Consider the following 23021-nt stretch of genomic DNA (forward strand, 5'->3'; position numbering starts at 1 on the left):
CGCCCCCCACCTTGTCCAATACCTGACCGCGGAGTGGCGTCGGGCGCCCGCCCCGCCCGGGGCCGGGTCACCTCTCGGCGGAGCCTGGGGGCGCGGGGAGGCGGCCTCCCGCAGCTTTGGCAAAGTTAGCGGCGGGGCAGGCGGCGGAGGCGCGCGCCCGGCCGGCCCCGGGGCCGTGCGGGGACGGCGCCCATTGGCCGGCCGGCGCCACGTGGCCGCCCCCGCCGCTATATTAGGCCACTATTTCCCTCTAGCGCGCTCGCCATGGCTCGGCGAGGGCAGCTCGGGTGGAGCGGCTAGGCGGCGCGGCGCAACCCGCGGCGGTCCTGCCCGGCCCCGCACCCCAGCGCGGCCCGGCGCCTTCGGCAGGTTTGCTCCGGCGCCATGAGCTCCTACCTGGAGTACGTGTCGTGTGGCGGCGGCGGAGGCGGCGGCGGCGGCGACGTGCTGAGTTTTGCGCCCAAGTTCTGCCGCGCCGACGCCCGCCCGGTGGCCCTGCAGCCCGCGTTCCCCTTGGGCAGCGGTGACGGCGCCTTCGTCAGCTGCCTGCCCCTGGCCGCCGCCCGGCCCGCGCCGTCGCCGCCGTCCGCCCCCGCGCAGCCCCCAGTGCCGCCCCCGGCCGCGCCCCCGTTCGCGCCCTGCAGCCTGGAGGGGGCCTACGAGGCGGGCGCCGCACCTGCTGCGGCGGGGGGCGCCGACTACGGCTTCCTGGGGCCCGGGCCCGCCTTCGACTTCCCGTGCGCGCTCGGGCGGCCGGCCGACGACGGGGGGCCGCACGTCCACTACGCCACCTCGGCCGTCTTCTCGGGCGGCGGCTCCTTCCTGCTCAGCGGCCAGGTGGACTACGCGGCTTTCGGTGAGCCGGGCCCCTTCCCCGCGTGTCTCAAGGAGCCCGCCGACGGCCACGCCGGGGCCTTCCAGACCGCGTCCCCAGCCCCCGGCGCCTACCCCAAGTCCGCCTCCCCGGCCTCCGGCCTCCCGGCCGCCTTCAGCACGTTCGAGTGGATGAAAGTGAAGAGGAACGCTCCGAAGAAAAGTAAGTACTTGGCCCGTGGACTTGGGCTCCAAGGGGGGGCGAAAGGGTGCAGGTGGGAGGTAGACCAGATTCCCCCCCGCCAACTCATGACGAGAGCACACGTCGCGACTTTGGTGTCAGGGTGAAAACTCGGCCCGAGCGCACGTTCGGAAAATGCCAGCCGGCCTTGAGGAAAGCGCAGGAGGTGTTTCTCCGGACAGCCTTCCTCTTGGCACTGCCGGGTGCCCAGGGATCCCGCAGGGCAGCGCCGCAGCGTTAGTCCTCAACCTCAGCCCCGCCACGGCTTGCCCGCGACGTGTCTCCACGTCCTCTGGCCCCGCTGACGGCCCCGACTTTCCGTTGCAGGCAAACTCTCCGAGTATGGAGCGGCTAGCCCCGCCAGCGCCATCCGCACGAATTTCAGCACCAAGCAACTGACCGAGCTGGAGAAGGAGTTTCATTTCAACAAGTACTTAACTCGAGCCCGCCGCATCGAGATCGCCAACTCCTTGCAGCTGAATGACACCCAGGTTAAAATCTGGTTCCAGAACCGCAGGATGAAACAGAAGAAAAGGGAACGCGAAGGGCTTCTGCCTACGGCTACCCCTCCTGCTTCTTTCCCGCTCCCCCTCTCAGGAACGAGCCCCGCCAAGTCTGGCAAAAACCCTGGGAGCCCTTCTCAGGCTCAAGAACCTTCATGAGGTTTAGTCTAGTGGCTGGCTGAGGAACCTTGGCTTGCTGGAGTCCTAGGCCGCCTCACCTCTGTCTAGACTTGCTAGCTCTTTTTGAAATAGAGGTGGGCTTGGTCAGAGATGCACAGAGCTTTCGCTTGGCAAAGGAGGTGCCTTACTCCACTTCTGAGAGCCAGGCTGTGGGTGGACAGATATTAATTTGTGATCTCCTAAGCCACTCGTTTGTATAGTATTTGTGTCTGATCAGGGAAAAGTTCCCAGCTGCCAGCCCAACCCTGCTGCTATGTTGCCTAACTTAGTCGTATACAGTTCTTGGGTGTCAAGTGGCAGAGGATTAGTTACTGCACTCTGCCAACTCCCTGATCTACTCAAGAGGAGCCTCTACCCAAAGTTGTTCTGGTTTTAATTCGAAAGACAAGGTTACATGTATTCAGCTTCTTGAGATGACCAAAGCTAGTTAAGGCCTCCTTGATGTAGCTGAACTGCTTCAATGATGATCTTCATATTTGCACTCCAATTTTTGTTTCTTTAAAAAGCAGTTTCTACCTCTCCATGTGCCTGAGTGAAGCTACAATCGCTGTTTAGTTAGTAGTTGTACAAATCCACAGGGTGGGTAAAGATTAAAACCTGAACTACACCTTGATGCCAGTTACTCAAACTTGAATGTAAATATATATATATATATATACATATACAGTATGTATATTTTTAAAAGGCTTGCTTGCAATGAATTTATGTATGGCATTTAATGTCATAGCATGTAAAGGGTTTGAACTTTTTTTTCCTTTTGTAATAAAAAAGAATGGACCACTCTTCCTTACCCTCCTTTCATTTTAGTTATCTTCACAGCTGATTGAGTTTCTTCTACTACAGTTTCTTCTACAGAATCAAACAATTCTTGATTCTGTTGTGTGAATTTGTTTCGGTTGATAAATAGTGGGTTGTGTACACACAAACCACTTAGGAACAATTATGTGGACAATTTAAGAAAGGAAACAAACCTACTCTGCCCACATTTCCAGGTAACCAAGGAAGCATGCCTTCACATGAGTGTGGCAACTTGATGGTGAATATGTAGAAGAGTTCACTTGCTGAGGGGTCCTGTTGTCCTTTTTGTCTCCTGTTTTCAGAAAGGAGGAAAGGCATCCAAAGACTTTGTTACTAAGTCCATTCTCTGAGAAAGGAAGTTAGTTGCACATCAAAAGTTCCCAGGAGCTATTTAAATTCCCATCTCCAAAGTTAAGAATTACAAAGGGGCTGAGAGAGGCCTGAGCTCTGTTTCTGGCCTTGTAAGAGGTAGCACAGAGGAGACTTCCTGTTTTTTTTTCTTTTTGGGTCACACCTGGCGATGCACAGGGGTTACTCCTGGCTCTGCACTCAGGAATTACCCCTGGCGGTGCTCAGGGGACCATATGGGATGCTGGGATTCGAACTCGGGTCGGCCGTGTGCAAGGCAAATGCCCTACCCGCTGTGCTATCGCTCCAGCCTCTGAGCCTTCCTGTTTTTTAAGTGATAAAATTCCAAGTGAAGTTTTTGAAAGAAGTACAAACACAAAATTATTAAGTTGGCTTAAGGGTATATGATCTCTCTCTCTACACACACACACACACACACACACACACACACACACACACACACACACACACACACACACACACACACCTTAATTCTACTCAACTCTCAACACCCATAATTGGTCAGGCTTGTTTATAACCTCAGTACTATCACTAGAAAAAAATGTTATGTTAATACACAATGTATATGCTTGGGACAGTTGTCAGGACAAATTATTTTCCTCCAGTTAAACACTCTATAACAGAATGATTTAAAGGTCAAAATAATCCAGAGAAGGACTTTAGCTTTCTAATTTTTTAGCTAGATTTCTAGATTCTCAACTAGTTCTTTACATCAGAACTTTAGAGATCTAACAATAATGAAAGAGTTTTCCCTGTAAAATAATAACACAGTTAATTATTAATTGAAATTATAATTGATTCCTGTTCTTTATGGTCACCATTGAACAGAATTGGGGGGTAAAAACAAAAGACCAGTTCTACCAAACCCAGCTGGTTGGTGGAGGAAGATAGCACTTTAAAAGCAGGTTTGTCAATATTACTCTTATGTTTACCTGTCCATCACTAACGATGCTAATTAGGTTTTATTTGAAACAGCAGCCCCTCTGGGCTCTGTAGCTATTAAAAGGACTTTCTAAAGGACCTGTGATATGCTAGCTTTTAGCCACCCACAAGTTTCCTCTGCAGTGGTCTTTGATAAGACTACATTTCTTCTCTGATAAATCATTAAGATGTACACCTAAGCAACAACAACAACAAAATACCGAAAGTTTAGCCATTTCCACAGACTGCTTTCCTTTTTTCCCCCTGAAAAATAGAGCTTTTCCTTTTGTAGTTACTATTACCACTTAACAACCCCCAAGGATGTCTTTACTGATGAAGGTGGCTATTTTGACATACGTAAAATAATGTTCTATGAATCGAGCCAATATTAGCTATTTTTTGACCAACCCAAGGGATCTTTAAAAGCTTTCTTAATGCAGATCTCTATACAGCTATATTCAGTATTAGGGAAAGTCCTGGCTGGGGATTGGGACAAAGTAGGTGACCTCTGGAGGTCTCTTCAGCAATAAAAATGCTACAGAAACACATCAATGGTTTTTGCATATTTCATTTTAGTTCTATCATGGGGTGAAAGAGAGTTTAGTTCTAAGAAACCAGTTGTAGTTTCTGGGATTGCAAGATACTATGTTTATATTGGAGAATTGTGTTTCACATATCAAATACATCTGGTGGGTGGAGGTGCCTAACCCTTGTGGGTCATTTATGGAACATTCTTCCCATTATTCAGAGGTCTTTTGAGTAAGATCTTCCATGAATCAAGATGGTCACTACGCAAACTGCAACTGCTAAAATAATCCCATTTCTATTTCTAAGCTAACTATGCTAATTTACCTTTCAGTCAGCCCTTGAAAGGATGAATACACAGAATGAGTACAATAGTTCTGACTGTTTAATAAACTATTCAATGTTTCTTTGTCTTCACAGAATGACTATGTGTCTATTTTTCTGAATTCAGGATAGTGGAGTGAGAAAGAAATAAAGCATTTAATAACATAAAATATCCAGTTAAGAATGAGCAAATATAAGACTTGCTGAGTAAAAACCCAAAGCAATATCACCTAGATTCTCCAAAAATTAATTGTATGTGATTTACTCTGCCTCAGTCTTAATGTCTGGTGAGGCCTGATGCCAGAAGAGGTTATGTCCGTTCATCATGCCTTCAGAACAGGCTCTGGAGAGTTGCATTAGCTCCGAAGTTCTTAATTATTTCTTATGGCCAAACAAATGCTCTCTACTCTCTACTGGCCGAATATTGGATTTACAAACCTCAGGTCCTAATCAGGTTCAGAGAGATGTTGCATCTGACCACAGACCTCTTAAAAAAATACACATTGTTAAAACTTTATTTGTGGTTTTAAAGTGAAACCATGCTCGACATATCTCACAAATAACGATAAATCTCCATCTAAAAAGAAATCAGGATTTTCTTGGTTTTGAACTATGTAAAATATTTCTGGGGTGTAAACAAACATCCAAAATATTATTTTAATGTCTTATAATTGCTTCTGAAGTTATATTTCTTATATAAGAATATAACTTAAATACAAACTAAATCCAATAGCAAACCAAGAGGGGAAAAAACCCTAAACCCTGGTATGAAAGGAAGATCTTTCACTTAGATTGATTGTAAAGATTTAAACACTTCTACTTCTAATAATCTTATTGATGCTATTTGGAAAGAAGGGCCCAAAGGAGTCATTCCAACTTAAAACAGATGTTTTCTTCCTCTCACCTTCTCCTACCTTTTTTTGAATCACTGTGAGATACACAGTTACAAAGTTGTTCAAGATTGGGTTTCAGTCATATAATGTTCCAACATCTATCCCTTTACCAGTGTACGTTTTCCACTGCCAATGTCCCCCCCAGTTTCCCTACTGCTTCCACCAGTCTGCCTCTAGAACAAATGCTTTTTGCTTTTTTTTCTTTTCTTTTTGGGTCATACCCGGCGATGCACAGGGGTCACCCCTGGCTCTGCACTCAGGAATTACTCCTGGCGATGCTCAGGGACCATATGGAATGCTGGGAATCGAACCCGAACCCGGGTCGGCCGAGTGCAAGGCAAATGCCCTACCTGCTGTGTTATCGCTCCAGGACCGAACACATGCTTTTCTTCTTTCTTTCTCTCTCTCTCTCTCTCTCTCTCTCTCTCTCTCTCTCTCTCTTTCCTCTCTCCCTCCCTCCTCCCTCTCTCCCTCTCTTTCTGTCTGTCTCTTCCTTTTAGGCATTGTGGTTTGCAATACAGGTACTGAAAGGTTATCATGTATATCACTTTATCTCCTTTTAGCACTCAGTTCTTGTTCAGAGTGATCTTTCTAACTGTCCTTGTCACAATGGTCTGTTCTCTATTCTAACTGCACCCCCCCACTCGTTACAAGCTTCCAACCATGGATCAGTTTTCATTTCTACAGTCTTTGGGTTATAGTCTCATATTATGTTTTGTTTCTTTTCCAGTCATCTGATCCTAGGCGCTCAGGTGTTTTCCAAATTCTGGCTATTGTGTATAGTGCTACAGTGAACATAGAAGTGCAGACAAATGCCTTACCTGCTACTATACTATTTCTACAGTCCCCTAGTAGTGAAATAATTTCTTTAGTCTAATTGAGATTTCAAAGTAAAATCTCTGCTCATTGAAGAAAAGAGATAATAAATTAACTCATTTCTCCTTTCCATAAATCAAAAGCTCTGACCATTTTTTCTTCAAACTGTCTCATACCTTTCCCCCTTTTCCACTGGTTCAGGGTTTATCATCACCCCATTCAGCTATGAAATCAAAAGATGCTTTCTTGGTCTTTCCTTAGTCTCCTTCCGAATCAATTTATTTTAAAGCACTGACATCGTTGTGTTTCACCATTGTAAGATATTGGTAGTACCTAGCTGCCAGTGGTAGGAACTCAAATGTCTTTTCCATTGGTGGGGCTGGGGGAATATGGGAGCCTTACCTGGGAGTATTCAGGGAACACTCCTGACTTATGCTCAGGGGGCATGCCTGGTGATGCCTGTGGAACGATATGAGGTGCCAGGGATCAAACTGGGATTGGCTATATGCAAGGTAAGCACTTTAATCCCTATACTATCTCACCAGCTCTGGATCTCAAAAGGATGTTTTTTATTTATTTTCTTTTGGTTCACACCTGGCAGTGTTCAGACTTACACCTGGCTCTGCACTCAGAGATTACTCCTGGTGGTCTCTTGAAACCATATGGGAGCAGGGGATTGAACCTGGGTTGGTCACATGAAGGTAAACACCCTACCCATTTTATCACTACAGCCCCTCAAAAAGGTTTGAAGCTGAGATATAAGTTCTTTGGCAAAAACTGTATCCATCTGTGTTAATCTTACTGACTGATATAAAACTTTGCTCTAGAGAGTGTCATCTGTTTATTCTTTCTCAAGGAAATTTATGCTCTTATGCCTTGGAACCTTTTCTTATACCTCTCATAATTATCTTTCACCTTTTCTCTAACATCCTTTATAGGCAGGACAGATAGCATGTGGGTGAAGGCACTTGCGCTATAAATGGCTGACCCTGATTTGATCACAGACAGTACATAATAGCATTTGAGCACCACCTGGAATAACCCCTGAGCACAGAGTCAGGAATAATCCCTGAACACTGTCAGGTATGGCCCCCAAACCGAACCACAAAAAGTTATCCTTTAACAAACTTATTTATTTTATTACTATAATAGCGTTATGATAGTGTTGTTTTGGTATTGACATATGAAGTTGCTGCACACCTCTGCCACTGACATGCCCTTAACCCTCCCCAAAGTAATTTTTTCTAACACAGCTCAAATCTGTGAAACATTTTTGCATCATCCAAAGTGATTTGTTTGTATGTTTTGTTTGTTTGGGGACTACATCTAGTTGTGTTCATGTGCACACCCATTCAGTGCCAAGGATCAAACTTGAGCCTCAGTATATAAATCATGCATTTAGCCTGTAGAACTATCTCGTTAGTCCCTATCTCCCTGGCTCATGTATCTAGTTTTAGCTTCTTGAGGAAGTTCAAGTTTTCCAAAATGGTCGTATACATTTAGATTGGCAACAACAGAGTTTTACCATCACCTCATTAACACTTGTTTTTATTCATTTTAATTTGAGCCATTCTTACTGTTATGAAAATGTTGACTTTTTGTTTGTAATACCTGGTGCTCAGGGACGACTCTCAGCTTGATGCTTTGGGGTTATTTTTGATGACACTTGGGGGATCATGTCGTGTTGGAGGATTGAAAACACATGCCCTTTGAAAGACCTCCTTGTGCTTCACTGCGATTTTGATGCGAAGTTCTCTAGTAATAAGTGATGGCAAACATCTTTTTATATTTTTGTTGGCCATCTATAGGTCCTCCTTGGAAAAGTATATATCTATTTAAATCTTACTCAGTTTTCAGTTAGGTCATTTCTTTCTAATTATATTTCAGAAGTTCTTCACAAATCTTAGATATTAAACCCTAGTCTGTTTGTTGTACAAATATCTTTACTCATTAAGTAGGCTGTCTTTTTATTATGCTATTTTCTTTTGCCATTAATTTAAAAAAAATTTTATATAGTTGCATTTACTTATTTATTTTTGTTTTGGGGACACACCTGTCTGTGCTCAGAGCTTACTGCTTGGCTATGTGCTCAGGGATCACTCCTGCAGTTGCTCAGGGAACCATATGTGGTGCCAGGTGTCTAACCCTGGTTGGTCATGTGCAAGGCTTTACCCACTATGCTATTTATTTATTCAGTTCCATTCATTTATTTTTATGTAATTTTCTTTATCATTGTGTTCCCCAAAGACATATCTAATACTAATATCATGGAAAGTTTCACCTATGTTATCTTCTGTGCATTTTCTGGTTTCATATATCAGTAATACTTCAAGCTAACTTCTCTAAGTTTCTGTAGCACTTACTGTTTGTATCTCTTATTCAGCATTTACAATTTCCTGCTATTTTATGAGATCTGTTTCTCTTTCCCACTTCCTGTGTTTTTCCTGTTATTATCTCTCTTTCTCCTCCTACAAAGTTCTCTATTTATGGATACATACTTTCCTTTCACTGAGAACCTTATAATAACAGTGGTCCTTTTCTATTTTCTAAGTGTTGAATGTAGTTTTATTAGAATAAAGAGTAAAGTGCTATTCATCAAACATTTCTCCTATCATATAAAAAGCAATATAATGACTTACTTGTTTGTTAAGTTCTTTACATTTCATTATTTTCAGTAAAGGAGAAGTTATTTTTGGCCCCACAATAGAACACATTATTTTAAGAGGTGGACGTAGAACTGTTGGCTCCTTTCTTTGTGCTTCAAGGTACATTCTTTTGGTTGTATACACTGTAAGAAAATAAATTTTATCTAAAATGATTCACTTCGCCCTCACAGAATATAATTTTATGATGCACATAGATTGTTGTTTGAAGATTTTAAATACATTTGCTGCAGCCCCTTGTTCCCACCATATGGGAACAGAATTTTCTGAGGAGGGGTTGTTGAAACCAAACAAGGTGCACTGTGTACTGTGGCATTTCTCAAGAGTGTTCAGAAGATAATCAAAGGTGATTGTTACAAGAACATATTCTAGGGCCTGGAGCGATAGCACAGCAGGTAGGGCGTTTGCCTTGCATGCGGCTGACCTAGGTTCGAATCCCAGCATCCCATATGGTCCCCCAAGTACTGCCATGAGTAATTCCTGAGTGCAGAGTCAGGAGTAACCCCTGTGCATCGCCGGGTGTGACCCAAAAAGAAAAAAATAAGATAAAAATACAAGAATATATCCTAAAGATGGGTAGACTTAAAAGCAAATTTGGGGGCAGGTGATTCTGTCACTCAGCTTTACATGCCTCCTTCAAAAATAGGAATTACAATGTCTCTGCTTCATTGACTTGTGAGATGGGCAGAGATAATACAGGTAGATCATTCAGCACAGTGTCTGATGTTTAATAAGAATTTACTAATTACAAAGACAGGATGGATTATGAGAGTTGCAATAGGCAGCTGAGATGGAAGACACAGACTGAGGGAGAGTAATGTATATAAAGAGAACAAATATCTACTGAGCTGCCAGGTACCAGGTACAGACCATTAACAACTAGAAGTGAAGAAATATTGACAAGAGGAACAAGAACTGTAAAGAATCGCATGGTGAGAATAAAAACAATGGTTTTTAGCAATATTAGCAAAGAATGGTGGTGTCTGATAGCAGAGGGGGGTGAAATGGCAGTGAATGGATTCCTGATGTGAGCAGTGACTAAGCAATCACTCAAGTAATTATGATTACAAGACCTTAGAAGAAACCTCTGATAATAAAGGAAGAGGTATAAGACTTTTAAACTCTGCTTCCAACTTTGCTGGTTCATTCCAGGCATTTCAGAAAACTAAAATTCCAGTACATTGCTGCTCCAGGCCCCCCTATCCAGGACTTGTGAACTCACACGCTTGGTGTCTGAGGGTCAGGCACCATAAATTAGAACACAGTGATGATTTACATGAATTTCTGCACAGCGGTGATTCCCTAGAGTTGAATTTATCATCTTTAAAAACAGAGAAACTTGTGTTGCTCTGTTCTGTTAACATCAAAGTTAAATAGGATCAACCACATTCTTAACTCTATTTGTGCAGAAAAGAGAAATTCCTCCTTCTCCCTACTCTGACAATGAGGAACTATGAAAATTTTCAACCATGCATAAATCTATAACTATTTCCATTGTGGGTTTTTTAAAGCTTACACCCTTTATTTGGTGTGGGGGGGGGCACACTCCTCAGCACTCAGGAGTTACTCCTGGCTCTGTGCTCAGGGATCATTCAGGGGACTGTATGGGGTTCTGGGAATCAAATCTGTATTGTCCGTGTGCAACGTAAGTACCCTGTGAATCATAGGGTGTGACCCAAAAAGCAAAAAAAATAAAAGTGCATCGCAGCCATAATCTGCCAGAAAAAAATAGAAATTCTCACTGTGTGTGAGCTTTTATTAGCAGTCAAAACAGGGGAATATGCTGGATTTGCTATCTGGCCCCCAGAAAATTTACCATCACTCTGGCCCCCAGAAAACTTATCCTTTAGTTCAAAAAAAGTTGCAACAAAAAGTACAATTTTGGCGCCCCAAGTGGTAGTACAGTGGGTAGGAAGCTTGCCTTGCATGCAGCCCATCCAGGTTCAATCTCCAGCATTCCATTTAGTCACCTGAGCACTGCCAGGAGTAATTTCTGAGTAGAGCCAGGAGTAAATTACTGAGCACTGCTGGGTGTGATCCAAAGAGCAAAAAAAAAAAAACCAAAAAAAATAAAACAAACCCAAAAACCAAAACCCAAAGACCAAAAATAAACAGGCAAACAAAAAAGCCCCCATAATCCCAAATCTAAACCAGAACAAAAATTATACTTTGAAGACTATTAATTACTAATATTTAATTCTCTATAAATCAAAAATGTTACATTTTTTCTGAAATGACTGTGACTAATTGTTAAAATAATGTAGGTATTAAATTTCTTGTGTGTAATTATTTTATATGCCTTTATATCTTCTCTTAGCTTTTTGTTTATTTTGGGGCCACTCTTGTTGCTGCTCAGGCCTTATTCTTGGCTTTTTGCTCAGGGATCACTTCTGGCAGTGCTTACAGTATTAGAGATTAGAGCAGGTCATATGGCAAGTACCCAAACCCTTCTTTCTTTCTTTCTTTCTTTCTTTCTTTCTTTCTTTCTTTCTTTCTTTCTTTCTTTCTTTCTTTCTTTCTTTCTTTCTTTCTTTCTTTCTTTCTTTCTTTCTTTCTTTCTTTCTTTCTTTCTTTCTTTCTTTCTTTCTTTCTTTCTTTCTTTCTTTCTTTCTTTCTTTCTTTCTTTCTTTCTTTCTTTCTTTCTTTCTTTCTTTCTTTCTTTCTTTCTTTCTTTCTTTCTTTCTTTCTTTTCTTTCTTTCTTCCGCCCCTCTTTCTTTCCTTCCTCCCTTCCTCCCTCCCTCCCTCCTTTCCTTCCTTCCTTCCTTCCTTCCTTCCTTCCTTCCTTCCTTCCTTCCTTCCTTCCTTCCTTCCTCCCTCCCTCCCTCCCCATCGCTCTTTCTTTCTTTCTTTCTTTCTTTCTTTCTTTCTTTCTTTCTTTCTTTCTTTCTTTCTTTCCTTTCTTTCTTTCTTTCTTTCTTTCTTTCTCTCTCTCTCTTTCTCTCTCTCTTTCTCTCTCTCTCTTTCTCTCTCTCTTTCTCTCTCTCTTTCTCTCTTTCTTTCTTTCTTTCTTTCTTTCTTTCTTTCTTTCTTTCTTTCTTTCTTTCTTTCTTTCTTTCTTTCTTTCTTTCTTTCTTTCTTTCTTTCTTTCTTTCTATCCTCTCTGAGGTCCCTTCTATATTTCTGGCCCTACATTTTCTCTTCTTTGGAAAACTGAGTTACATTTCAAAATTTTGAAGTGTGTTGACTTCCTTTTGGAGAACAATAACAGAAATTACTAGTTTATGCAAAAATTCTAAAAGAAGATATATGTAATATACCAGAGGATTACGACTGATGTTTCTCATTGAGACTATCATTTCATTAAGGATATTGTACTATTTGCCTCTCCAAAAAATTCAACTTTGGAGGCTGGAGCGATAGCATAGCGGTAGGCGTTTGCCTTGTGGCCGACCCGGGTTTGATTCCCAGCATCCCATATCCCAGAGCACCGCCAGGGGTAATTCCTGAGTGCAGAGCCAGGAGTAACTGCTGTGCATCACTGGGTGTGACCCAAAAAGAAAAAAAAAATTCAACTTTGAAATCCATTCGAGGACTGGAGAGACAGTACATGGACGAAAGTGTTTACTCTGTCTGCTGCTGGGAGTGAACCCAGAGTAGAGTGCAAGGAGTGGGCACCACAAGCACTGCGGGGTTTGACCCCAACTGCCCACTCCCAACACACAAATCAAGGCAATTAAAACTTTCTTGGATTAGACTGCAAAGAAATCCAGCATATTCCCCTGTTTTCACTGCTAATAAATAAAAGCTCACATGCAGTGAGAATTTCTATTTTTTTTCTATCAGTGTATGGCTTCGATGCACTTCTTTTTCCTTTCTTTCTGCTTTTTAGGTTACACCCTGTGATACACAGGGATTACTCCTGGCTCTGCACTCAGGAATTACTCCTGGTGGTGTTCGGGGACCATATGGGATGCTGGGAATTGAACCCATGACTGCCTCGTGCAAGACAAACGCCCTACCCGCTATGCTATCGCTCCAGCCCTTCAATGCACTCTTCTAACACATCTGTGTGAGTATCCCTTGAAGACGTTTTGGCATTTATGTAATAGACAGTTCTGCAGTTCTGCTATCCAGGAACTGTCAATTTTCTTTTAATTGAGGGTCTATGAATTTTGGTTTTGGTTCTTGATTTTGAAATTTAATATAGTTTGTTTAAAAAAATGTTATGGGTGTATGACTGGAGCGATAGCATAGTGTGTAGGGCGTTTGCCTTGCACGGGGTCTACCCGGGTTTGATTCCTCCTTCCCTCTCGGAGAACCTAGCAAGCTACGAAGAGTATCCTACCTGCATGGCAGAGCCTGGCAAGGTACCCATGGCATATTCGATGTGCCCCAAAACAGTAACAACAAGTCTCACAACAGAGACATTACTGGTGCCTGCTCGAGCAAATCGATAAGCAACGGGATGAAGGTGCTACAGTGCTACAGTTATAGGTGGGACCTTACAGTAGGTAAGGCATTTGCCTTGCAAAACGCCCAACCCGGGTTTCTTCCCGGCATCCCAAATGGTCTCCTGAACACCACCAGAATTGATTCCCCAGTACAGAGCCAAGAGTGACCCCTGAGTATTGCCAAGTGTGATGAAAAAAAAAATAAAAGGAAGAAAGTTACAGATTATTTGTTCCAATTTTAGAATAGGTGCTGCCGAAGAGAGCACAGAAAGTTACAGATTAAAAAAAATTATTAGTGAATCACCATGAGGTACAGTTACAGACTTACAAACTTTAGTGCTTGCGTTTCAGTCATACAATGATGGAGTACCCATCCCTCCACCAGTGCCCATTTTCTACCACCGGATGATCCCAGCATCTCTCCCACCACCACCCCCACCCCACTCCCCACTCCGCCTCTGTGGCAGGGCATTCCCTCTTGTTCTCTCTCTGTCTCTCTCTTTCTCCCTCTCTCTGTCTCTCTGTCTCTCTCATTTTGGGTGTTGTGGTTTGCAATGGAGGTATTAAGTGGCCATCATGTTCGGTTTATAGTCTGCTTTCAGCCCGCATCTCCCATTCCCAGCAGGCCCGCCTAGCACCCTTTACTTAGTGGTCCCTTCTCTATCTGAGCTGCCTTTTCCCCCAGCATTTGAGGCCAGCTTCTAAGTTGTGGAGTAATCCTCCTGGTACTTATCTCTACTGTTCTTGGGTGTTAATCTCCCATTCCAAAGTTACAGATTTCTTAACTTGTCATACACAAAAACAGGCTACTGTAATTTATATGTTTATCACACTGAGGAAATTATTGAACTTTTTTTTTGTTTGCTTCTTTTGGACCCAATCTAGTGGTGCTCAGTTGTGTAGGGCTTACTCCTGGCTCGACTCAGATGACCACATGCAGTTCCTGGGATCGAACCTGGTTGGCTACATGTAAGGCAAGCACCTTACCTGCTATCTCTCTGGCCCTGAACTTCTTTCTGAACTACCAAAGCTGAAGAAAGCTATGACTGCGATCAACCTATCCCAAATTTAATATGAGCCACAAAGACAAAGGCAAGGTAGCCTATGTTGTTGTTATTATTATTATTTTTAAATTGAGTCACAGTGAGATACACAGTTACAAAGTTGTTCATGATTTGGTTTCAATCATATAATGTTCCAACAACTGTCCCTTCACACAGTGTACATTTCCTACCACCAGTGCCCCTAGTTTCCCTCCTGTGCCCTCCCCATGCCCCCTCCTGCTCTGGAGAAAAAAAATTCTATATCTGAGTTGAGTCCGCCTCATTTTCCCATTTTAGTTTTAAAAATAGTCATGAACAAAAAAACATAAAATTAATCTAAAGCTTTAGGCTTGTGTAGTTTTTTTGTTTTTTGGTCACACCTGGTGATGCACATGGGGTTATTCCTGGCTCTGCACTCAGGAACCACCCCTGGCCGTGCTCAGGGGACCATATGGGATGCTGGGAATCAAACCCAGGTCGGCCACATGCAAGGCAAACGCCCTACCCACTGTGCTATCGCTCCAGCCCCAGGCTTGTGTAGTTTTAAGGATACTTAAATACAACTCAAAAGTAAGTTTGGTTTGCTAAAAAAATCCAAACTTTAAATGTATTCTTTCTGACTGTTAGAAGGCATTCAGCATTTTTTGTTTGCTTATTACTTTTATGTGTTTAGTTTTTTTCCACCCCTGGGGACTACCCTTGGCTTGGTGCTCTGGGTCTGGCAGCCAGCAGTGCTCAGGAGTGATGTGGCATGAGGGATTGACCAAGTATCCCATATACAGAGCATGGATTTCAGCTCTTTAAGTTACCTCCTAATCCCTAATGATTTGTTGTTGCTGTTGTTTGGCCATACCTGGCAGAGCTCAGGGGTTTCTCCTGGCTCTGCATTTAAGAATCACTCCTGGTCATGCTTAGGAGACCATATGGGATGTAGGGGATTGAACCCAGGTTGGCTGCTTGCAAGGGAAACTCCTTGCCTGCTGTACTATCTCTCTGGTTCCTATAGATTTATTATTTTATTTTATTCATTTTTCATAGGATCCATTCCTGATGATGCTTATTCAGGCATCCTGTTGTTGGGTGCTTTGGGGCCACCAGGGTTCAGGGAACCTTGTGGAGCTGGGATCAAAGTCGGAGTCAGGCATCTGCTCTACCACTCCAGCTGCCATCTCCCTAGTCTTAAATTGATCTTTTGTTGAGGTCACTTTCGTTTATAAGCGTGTAAGTTTTATTTTTTTCTTTTTGGGGCACAGCCGGCATTGCACAGGAGTTACTCCTGGCTCATGCACTCAGGAATTACTCCTGGCGGTACTCAGAGGACCATATGGGATGCTGGGAATCGAACTTGGGTTGGCTGCGTGCAAGGCAAGCGCCTTACCCACTGTGGTATCGTTCCAGCCCCCAAGCATGTAAATGTTTTTTGTGTGTTAGTTTGTAGTTTTCCTTTTGGGGCCAACCTGGCAGTGCTCAGGAGCTATGCCTGATGCCTTGCTTGAGGTTGGTCTGGGCTGAGTTTCAGGAAGCCAGGGGTACTGACAATGAAAGTGGGCCTCCTACAAGCAAAGCCTGAGCCCAGTTCTTTGATCTATTGTTCCTGCCCAATTGTGTAAATGTTTACATGTTTCAAGTGGTACTATGGCCTCACAGTATTCCTGCTACCAAGGTGGGACATCTCTCCACCCAGGGTTAATCAGATATTTTGAGCCCAGACCCCTTTGCCCTTGGCAAGTTCTTGGTCTCTTCCTGGGCTTTGTTTCAGAAGTGTGTTTGTTCCTTTGTTTGGGGGTCACAACCAGTGGTGCTTCTGGGGACTTGCTTTGGGGCTACACCGAAGAGACTGGTCTCTACTTGGTGCTTGGGGGTTGCTCTGGTGGTGCCTGAGGTGATCAAACCTGGGACTCCCCCATGCAAAGCCTGTGCTCAGCCCCGTGGGCCACCTCTCTGGCTCCTCAGATGCTCTTCACAGGACTACTGTTACATGAAGAAGCCACAGTTACCTGATTGGTCCATGTTTTTTTTTATTGTTTCATGTTTTTTCTTTTGTTAAAAATAATACATATGTGACCTGCACCTATATTATAGAATTATTTCTATCAAATTTTCCCTAATTGTTCATGTAATCATTCCTCATATTTGTATGTCTGCATAAAGTTGTCAGGGAAGATGTAGATCACCTAATGTTGATTTTTTTAAATAATAGAATCTTTTTGATTATTTTTCTTTGTAATATTTTTAATCACTTAAAAACTTAAAAATACAATGAATTAAGTGTATAGTTCATAAGAGCATTACTTTAAATTATATTAAAAAGAGTAAAAAGCATTTGGTAGCCACAGTCTTCATATTTATTTTTGCCAGTGGAAGACCCCAGAGGAATTAGATAATGCATCTCATGTGCCAAATTCCTGAATAATTAAATAAAAGGCCTGTAATATACATGGGTGTACACATGAGTCAAATAAATGATAGATAAGGTCCATCATTCATTTCTTCAACAGGGAATTCAGCACTTGGGTGTCACATATGTTCAATTTTCATGCTACCAGTTGGAAACAAGCTATGAATTATGCTGAGAACAGCAGAATTCATGATTAGTAAAAGAATACCTATTTCATAAGTAAAATGAAGAACCAAGAATTATGGAAAGCTACTTTTTATTTTTACACTTGCTTATTAATAAATTTTATTTTTTAAATTCTGCTTTTGATCTCATTAAGATTATTTGAGGAGCATAGGGGAGAAGGTCAGAGTAGAAAAATAAAGATAAAAGAAGAAAATTTTGTTTTTTTCTTTTTGGGTCATACTCGGCGATGCTCAGGGATTACTCCTGGCTTTGCACTCAGGAATTACTCCTGGTGGTGCTCAGGGTACTCTATGGGATGCTGGGAATCGAACCCGGGTGGGCCGCGTGCAAGGCAAATACCCTACCCGCTGTGCTATTGCTCCAGCCCTGAAATATTGTTCTTAATGTCAAAAACAAGTTTAATAGAACTGAGGATAAAGGCCTTGGGTTTGATCCCTGGAAGCACTAAATAATAAATGGATAATAGATAAAGTGGGTAAATTTGTACAGATAGTAGCAAACTTTGGTACAATCTTTTTTTTTTTTCAATCAAGTATTATTTCCTTCAAGTTAATGGTATTTATATTGGAGGGGAAAAAAGACTGACATTTACAGCTGGACTAGATGCAAGCTGTCATTTCTTGAACCACAATGTTGATGTTTGGGTTGAAGTCCACAGCCACAGATTCCTCTGCTGGCTCCAAGTCACAGATCAGAAAGTTTTACAAACAGAGGCCAAAGGTGCTCCCTGGCAAAACGTTTTTTTTTTTTTTAACAAAAAATGTGTGTGAACATCCAGCAGCACAGTCTTCTCGCTCCAGTACAACGCAGACCCCTCTCAAGCTGTGGCACAGTGCCACGTGGGGGAGGGGTTGGAGGCACCATCGTTGACTCCAGAGGTTGGCGAGGAGGGGGGAGGGCACAGAAGCACAGGAGGATCTTTCTGCTTGTGCGGCTACATCTAGGCCGTTCCTCCACTCATTTCTCTTCAAAACATCCTGGAGCGAAGTCATTTTAAACAAAAATGCACATCAATTTACATTCTTTTTGTTTGTTTGGGGGCCATATACTGTGGTGCTCAGGAACCGTATGTGGTGCTGGGGATCAAATCCTGGTCTGTTGCATGCCAGGCAAGCGCCTTATCCCCTGTACTCACTGGAGCCTTACCTGTTCCAGCCCTATAAAATGCACTTTCTTAATATGCTTTGCATTCTTCTGGAGAGGAACTCCAAAATCTTTTTAATTTCTATTTCTCATGTCTGTTGTAGAAAGACAGAACATCTCGGAATGATCTCTGAGAGAAATACAGCTTCAAAAAGTTTAGTTTTGCCTCAAGAAGTAAATTAAGGGCTAGATAACCATGATGAGAAAATTCTAGTTCCTTTTGCTGTTTTTTATTTTTAAGTTGGTTTATTCCATTAGCAACTTGATATCTTTGAGTAGACAATTTTTCCTGGAGCACGGCCTCGGAGGCCACACACCTTCTTTCTTTCTTTTCTTCTTTCTTTCTTTCTTTCTTTCTTTCTTTCTTTCTTTCTTTCTTTCTTTCTTTCTTTCTTTCTTTCTTTCTTTCTTTCCTTCCTTCCTTCCTTCCTTCCTTCCTTCCTTCCTTCCTTCCTTCCTTCCTTCCTTTCTTTCTTTCCTTCCTTCCTTCCTTCCTTCCTTCCTTCCTTCCTTCCTTCCTTTCTTTCTTTCTTTCTTTCTTTCTTTCTTTCTTTCTTTCTTTCTTTCTTTCTTTCTTTCTTTCTTTCTTTCTTTTTTTCCTTCTCTCTCTTTCTTTCTTTCTTTCTTTCTTTCTTTCTTTCTTTCTTTCTTTCTTTCTTTCTTTCTTTCTTTCTTTCTTTCTTTCTTTCTTTCTCTCTTTCTTTCTCTCTTTCTTTCTCTCTTTCTTTCTCTCTTTCTTCTCTTCTTTCTTTCTTTCTTTCTTTCTTTCTTTCTTTCTTTCTTTCTTTCTTTCTTTCTTTCTTTCTTTCTTTCTTTCTTTCTTTCTTTCTTTCTTTCTTTCTTTCTTTCTTTCTTAAATTTTCCTGCACGGCAGAGCCTGGCAAGCTACCCGTGATGTATTTGATACGCCAAAAACAGTAACAACAATGTGCTCTTTGTGTTCCTGGCGCAAGCAGACACCACTGGGCTACACTAGCACGTGGCAGGGACAAATGAAGACATTACTGGTGCCCGCTCAAGCAAATCGATGAACAATGGGATGACAGTGATACAGTGATCTTTGAGTATCAAGGGTGCTAAAGTAGAAAACAGATATGTCTACTGATTTATTGGGTTGGCTTTCCCAGTTGCTGTTTCTTCTTCCTCTGACAGACCTTCAGTTTTTTCTTTTTGTTTTGTTTTTTTAATTTTAATTTTATTTATTTATTTATATATGACTTTTTTTGGTTACATCAGGCGATGCTCAGGGATTACTCCTGGCTCTGTACTCAGGAGTTACTCTTGGCAGTGCTTGGGGGACCATGTGGGATGCTGGGAATCGAACCCCTGGCCGGCTGCATGCAAGGCAAACGCCCTACCCGCTGTGCTATCACTCCAGCCCCTTGTTTTGTTTTTTAAGATCACATCTGGCAGTGCTCAGGATTTACTCCTGGTGGAGCTTGGGACATCATATGTGGTACCAGGGAACCACATGTGGTGCTGGGGATTGAACCTGAGTTGGCCTCATCCAAGATAAATGCCCTATCCACTGTACTATATCTCTGATCCCAGAGCGTCACTTTTTTTGTGGGGAAAGAAACAGCTGATTATGACATTCTTGGTGGTGGTGCCAGCTGTGGGAACTGTGCCCAGCTTGCATTTCCGGTGTGGTTCCCGGCTGGCTGTGAGTCTCCTTGGAGTCTTATCTGCATGGCTCTTATGGAGATATTCAAGTGAATCTTTTAATTTTTTTTCTTTGCAACTAGTTTGAGAAGAGGTTTGATTTCAAAGTGCACAATTGCCTCTCGGAACTGGTTTAAGGCACTGGCACTGCCCTCAAGGAACTTATAAGCTCAGTCAGGGAGGGCAGACAAATCCAAAAATAACATTAAGTGCTTTGGGGAGCTTCACGTGCTTAGGACTGTGTCTACACAGCACAAACTGAAGTGGCAGGCTGGCTCAGATCCAATCACTTTAACAAATTTGGCAGCCCAATGAATATATAAGGCTTCAAAGTCGATCATTAGCTCTCTGGAGAAGGGAATTCCACAACTTCCACTGGTAACTCCCTGAATTGCTTCATAGACTCTGGCAACAGAGAAGTGAAATAGGTGCCCTCACCTCTTCAACCTCTTCTCTTTTGATTCCCAAGGACTTTCTTTCTCAATTCAAAGTGGGAATGTTGGACGAAGTAATGGTAGTGATCCTCCACCACCAATTGCTTCTTGCTTTGTTTCCTAGTTTTATGAGTCTTAATTCCTATTTCCAAACTGCTCTGTGCTCCACTTTGCCATTTGTACACATCTCTATTGTCCTGTCTTGATGATCTGCACTTAAGGGAGGAGCTGGAACAGAGTTCTCTTCCTGACTGGATTCTCTACATATCCATCTTCAACTTCAGCATTTAGGGTTATGCTCCTTTTTTTCCATAATTGCCAAAGAGATGTTTTTCTTTATTAAAGAATAGTCAAGGGCCCTCACTAATCCAACTGGAAGGTGCTGTGTCATGCTGAGTTGAAATGAGAAGGGGAGAGTTCTCTTAGTTCTTTTTCTGAAACTCTTTCAGCCACTGTTTATCTCTCCCAGTTCAGTTGTGGATTACGGCAGTTATAAGCACTCACTAGCAAAAAGTGAGTTAAGCTTCCTAACGTGCTTATACAAGAGGATGCCTTTAATTTTTCACAATCTGCACACCAATGTTTTCATGTAGCCTCCTGCAGGTTTGCTTTATTTCATAGAATTAAAAATCATGCTCATTTAAAATGTGTCACCCCTGTGTATACTGGGTTTCTCTTTAAGTGAGATAAGATTTTCTTTCTTTCTTGTTTGGGGGGGCAGGGACACATCCAACAGTGCTCAGGGTTGACTCCTGGCTCTGCACTAAGGGATCACTTCTGGGAGCCTCAGGGGATCATATGAGGTGCCAGGGACCAAACCTGAGTTGGCTGTGTGCAAAGCAAATACCCGACCCACTGTACTATCTCTCTAACCCTAACAGATCATTTTTGGAAGGGGTCAGAGATCATATGTGGCACTAGGGATTAAATCTGATAGCTGCCTTCATTAATCTGCTCTATTCTCTCTCCAACCGCATTTGCTTCTCTGTTTTATTTGCTTTGGGCCATCCCTGGTGATGCTAAGGGCCTGTTCCTGGCTATGTGCTCAGGGATCACCCATGGCAGTGCTCAGGGGACCATACGTGGTGCTAAGAATCAAACCCGGGTAGACAATGTGTAAGGCAAGTAGCCTACCAGTTGTACTATCGCTCTAGACCCCATTTGATCCATTTTTAAAGAATGTGCAACTCAGGCCCATGAAGCACATTTGCATTATGTAATGATCACCATTATGTACCACCAGAACTTTTTCATCATCCCAAATGAAACACTGCACCCATTAAACACTAACTCCTCATTACCTCCTCCCAACCTCTGGGAGTCACAGTTCTACTTTCTGCTCTGTGTAGTTGCCTTTTCCAGCTGCCTCACATGAGTGACACAGTACAATCTTTTTCTTTTTGGTCTGACATTTAAATTAACATAGTGTTTTCAAAACGAATGGTTTTGCTCTGCCTGGAAGCATTTTAACGTGAGGCACTACAAATCATTTAAGATAAAATTGTATTTTTCAAGATGACACCAAATTATGACTATGTTTAAATTAAAAAAATCATATGTCTTGGTTTTCTTTTTCCTTTTTTCTGTTTTTTTTTTTTTTGGCTTTTTGAGTCACACTTGGCGATGCTCAGGGGTTACTCCTGGCTCATGCACTCAGGAATTACTCCTGGTGGTGCTCAAGGGACCATATGGAATGCTGGGAATTGAACCTGGGTCGGCTGTGTGCAAGGCAAATACCCTACTCGCTGTGCTATTGCTCCAGCCCCATCTTGGTTTTCTGATTGCAAACTCTTGGGTAATTTAAGTGGCACTCTGTGTTTGGTGGGTAAATGTGCTATGTCTGTGTGGCTGGGGGGAGGAATGAGGGACTTGGGTCTCTGCTCACTTACTGGGTTCTCTTCCACCACCCAGGAGTCCTTACAAAACCAGAAATTTTTGCTTCCTCTGAGCTTTCTTAGATTCAGCTAGATTCATATTTTTCTGCCTTTTCCTTTTGGGCTGTGTCCGATACATGTAGATGGTGTGCATTTTCCAGATGACATATTTAGAGTTGAACTTCTATTTTATTATCTTTTTTGTTTGGTTGTTTGGGCACCATCCTTGGCAGTGTTCAGGGCTTACTCTAGGCTTTATGCTCAGGAATCATTTCTGTTGGTGCTCCGGGGACCTTATGGATTCAGGCCACAAACCGGGGTTGGTTGCATGCAAGGTATGCATCCTACCACTGTGCTATCTCTCCATCCTCAATATAGTTACATTTTTAAAAAGGGACTTAAAAAAATAGACCTAATAGCCTTAGGACCAGTGTAGTAATGAAAATTCTAGGAGACTAAAAAGTTGACTGGGAAGCAGGTAAGAATTCTGTGGCCAGCAGCTTAGGGCTTTCCTAGTATGAGAAAGTGGGGAGACAGACTGTATGCGCCCTCCATCCCACTCAGCCCCATCTCTCTCCTCCCCCTGCCCCCACACACTCAGGGTGGATGTTAATGAGTCAGGGAGAGGCTTTTCATAGCCTTGAGTCCCAGCTGGGCTAGGAAGAGCCATAGTGATTTTCAAGTCCACTTCCAGTGCTTGTACTTGGAAACTTGCTTTAAATTGCCCAGGTACTTACTGCTTTGGCTGAAGGTCAAAAACTCTGTGCTTTATTTTTTTGTGGGGTAAGGAACAAAGTAGTTTTGACACCACAGGACTAGTATAAGGATTAAATTCAATAATAT

General features: G+C 42.7%; 1 protein-coding gene across 1 annotated transcript; it reads left to right on the forward strand.

Moving 5' to 3' along the window:
• The first annotated feature begins 384 nt into the window (after window positions 1–384).
• On the forward strand, window positions 385–1716 carry HOXD1 (homeobox D1). The gene is made up of 2 exons (XM_012933162.2): window positions 385–1036; window positions 1382–1716. The coding sequence occupies exons 1-2, from the start codon at window positions 385–387 to the stop codon at window positions 1714–1716; spliced, it is 987 nt and encodes a 328-aa protein (XP_012788616.2).
• Window positions 1717–23021: the final 21305 nt, after the last annotated feature.

This window comes from Sorex araneus, chromosome X, assembly GCF_027595985.1.
Source record: "Sorex araneus isolate mSorAra2 chromosome X, mSorAra2.pri, whole genome shotgun sequence".
NCBI lineage: Eukaryota > Metazoa > Chordata > Mammalia > Eulipotyphla > Soricidae > Sorex > Sorex araneus.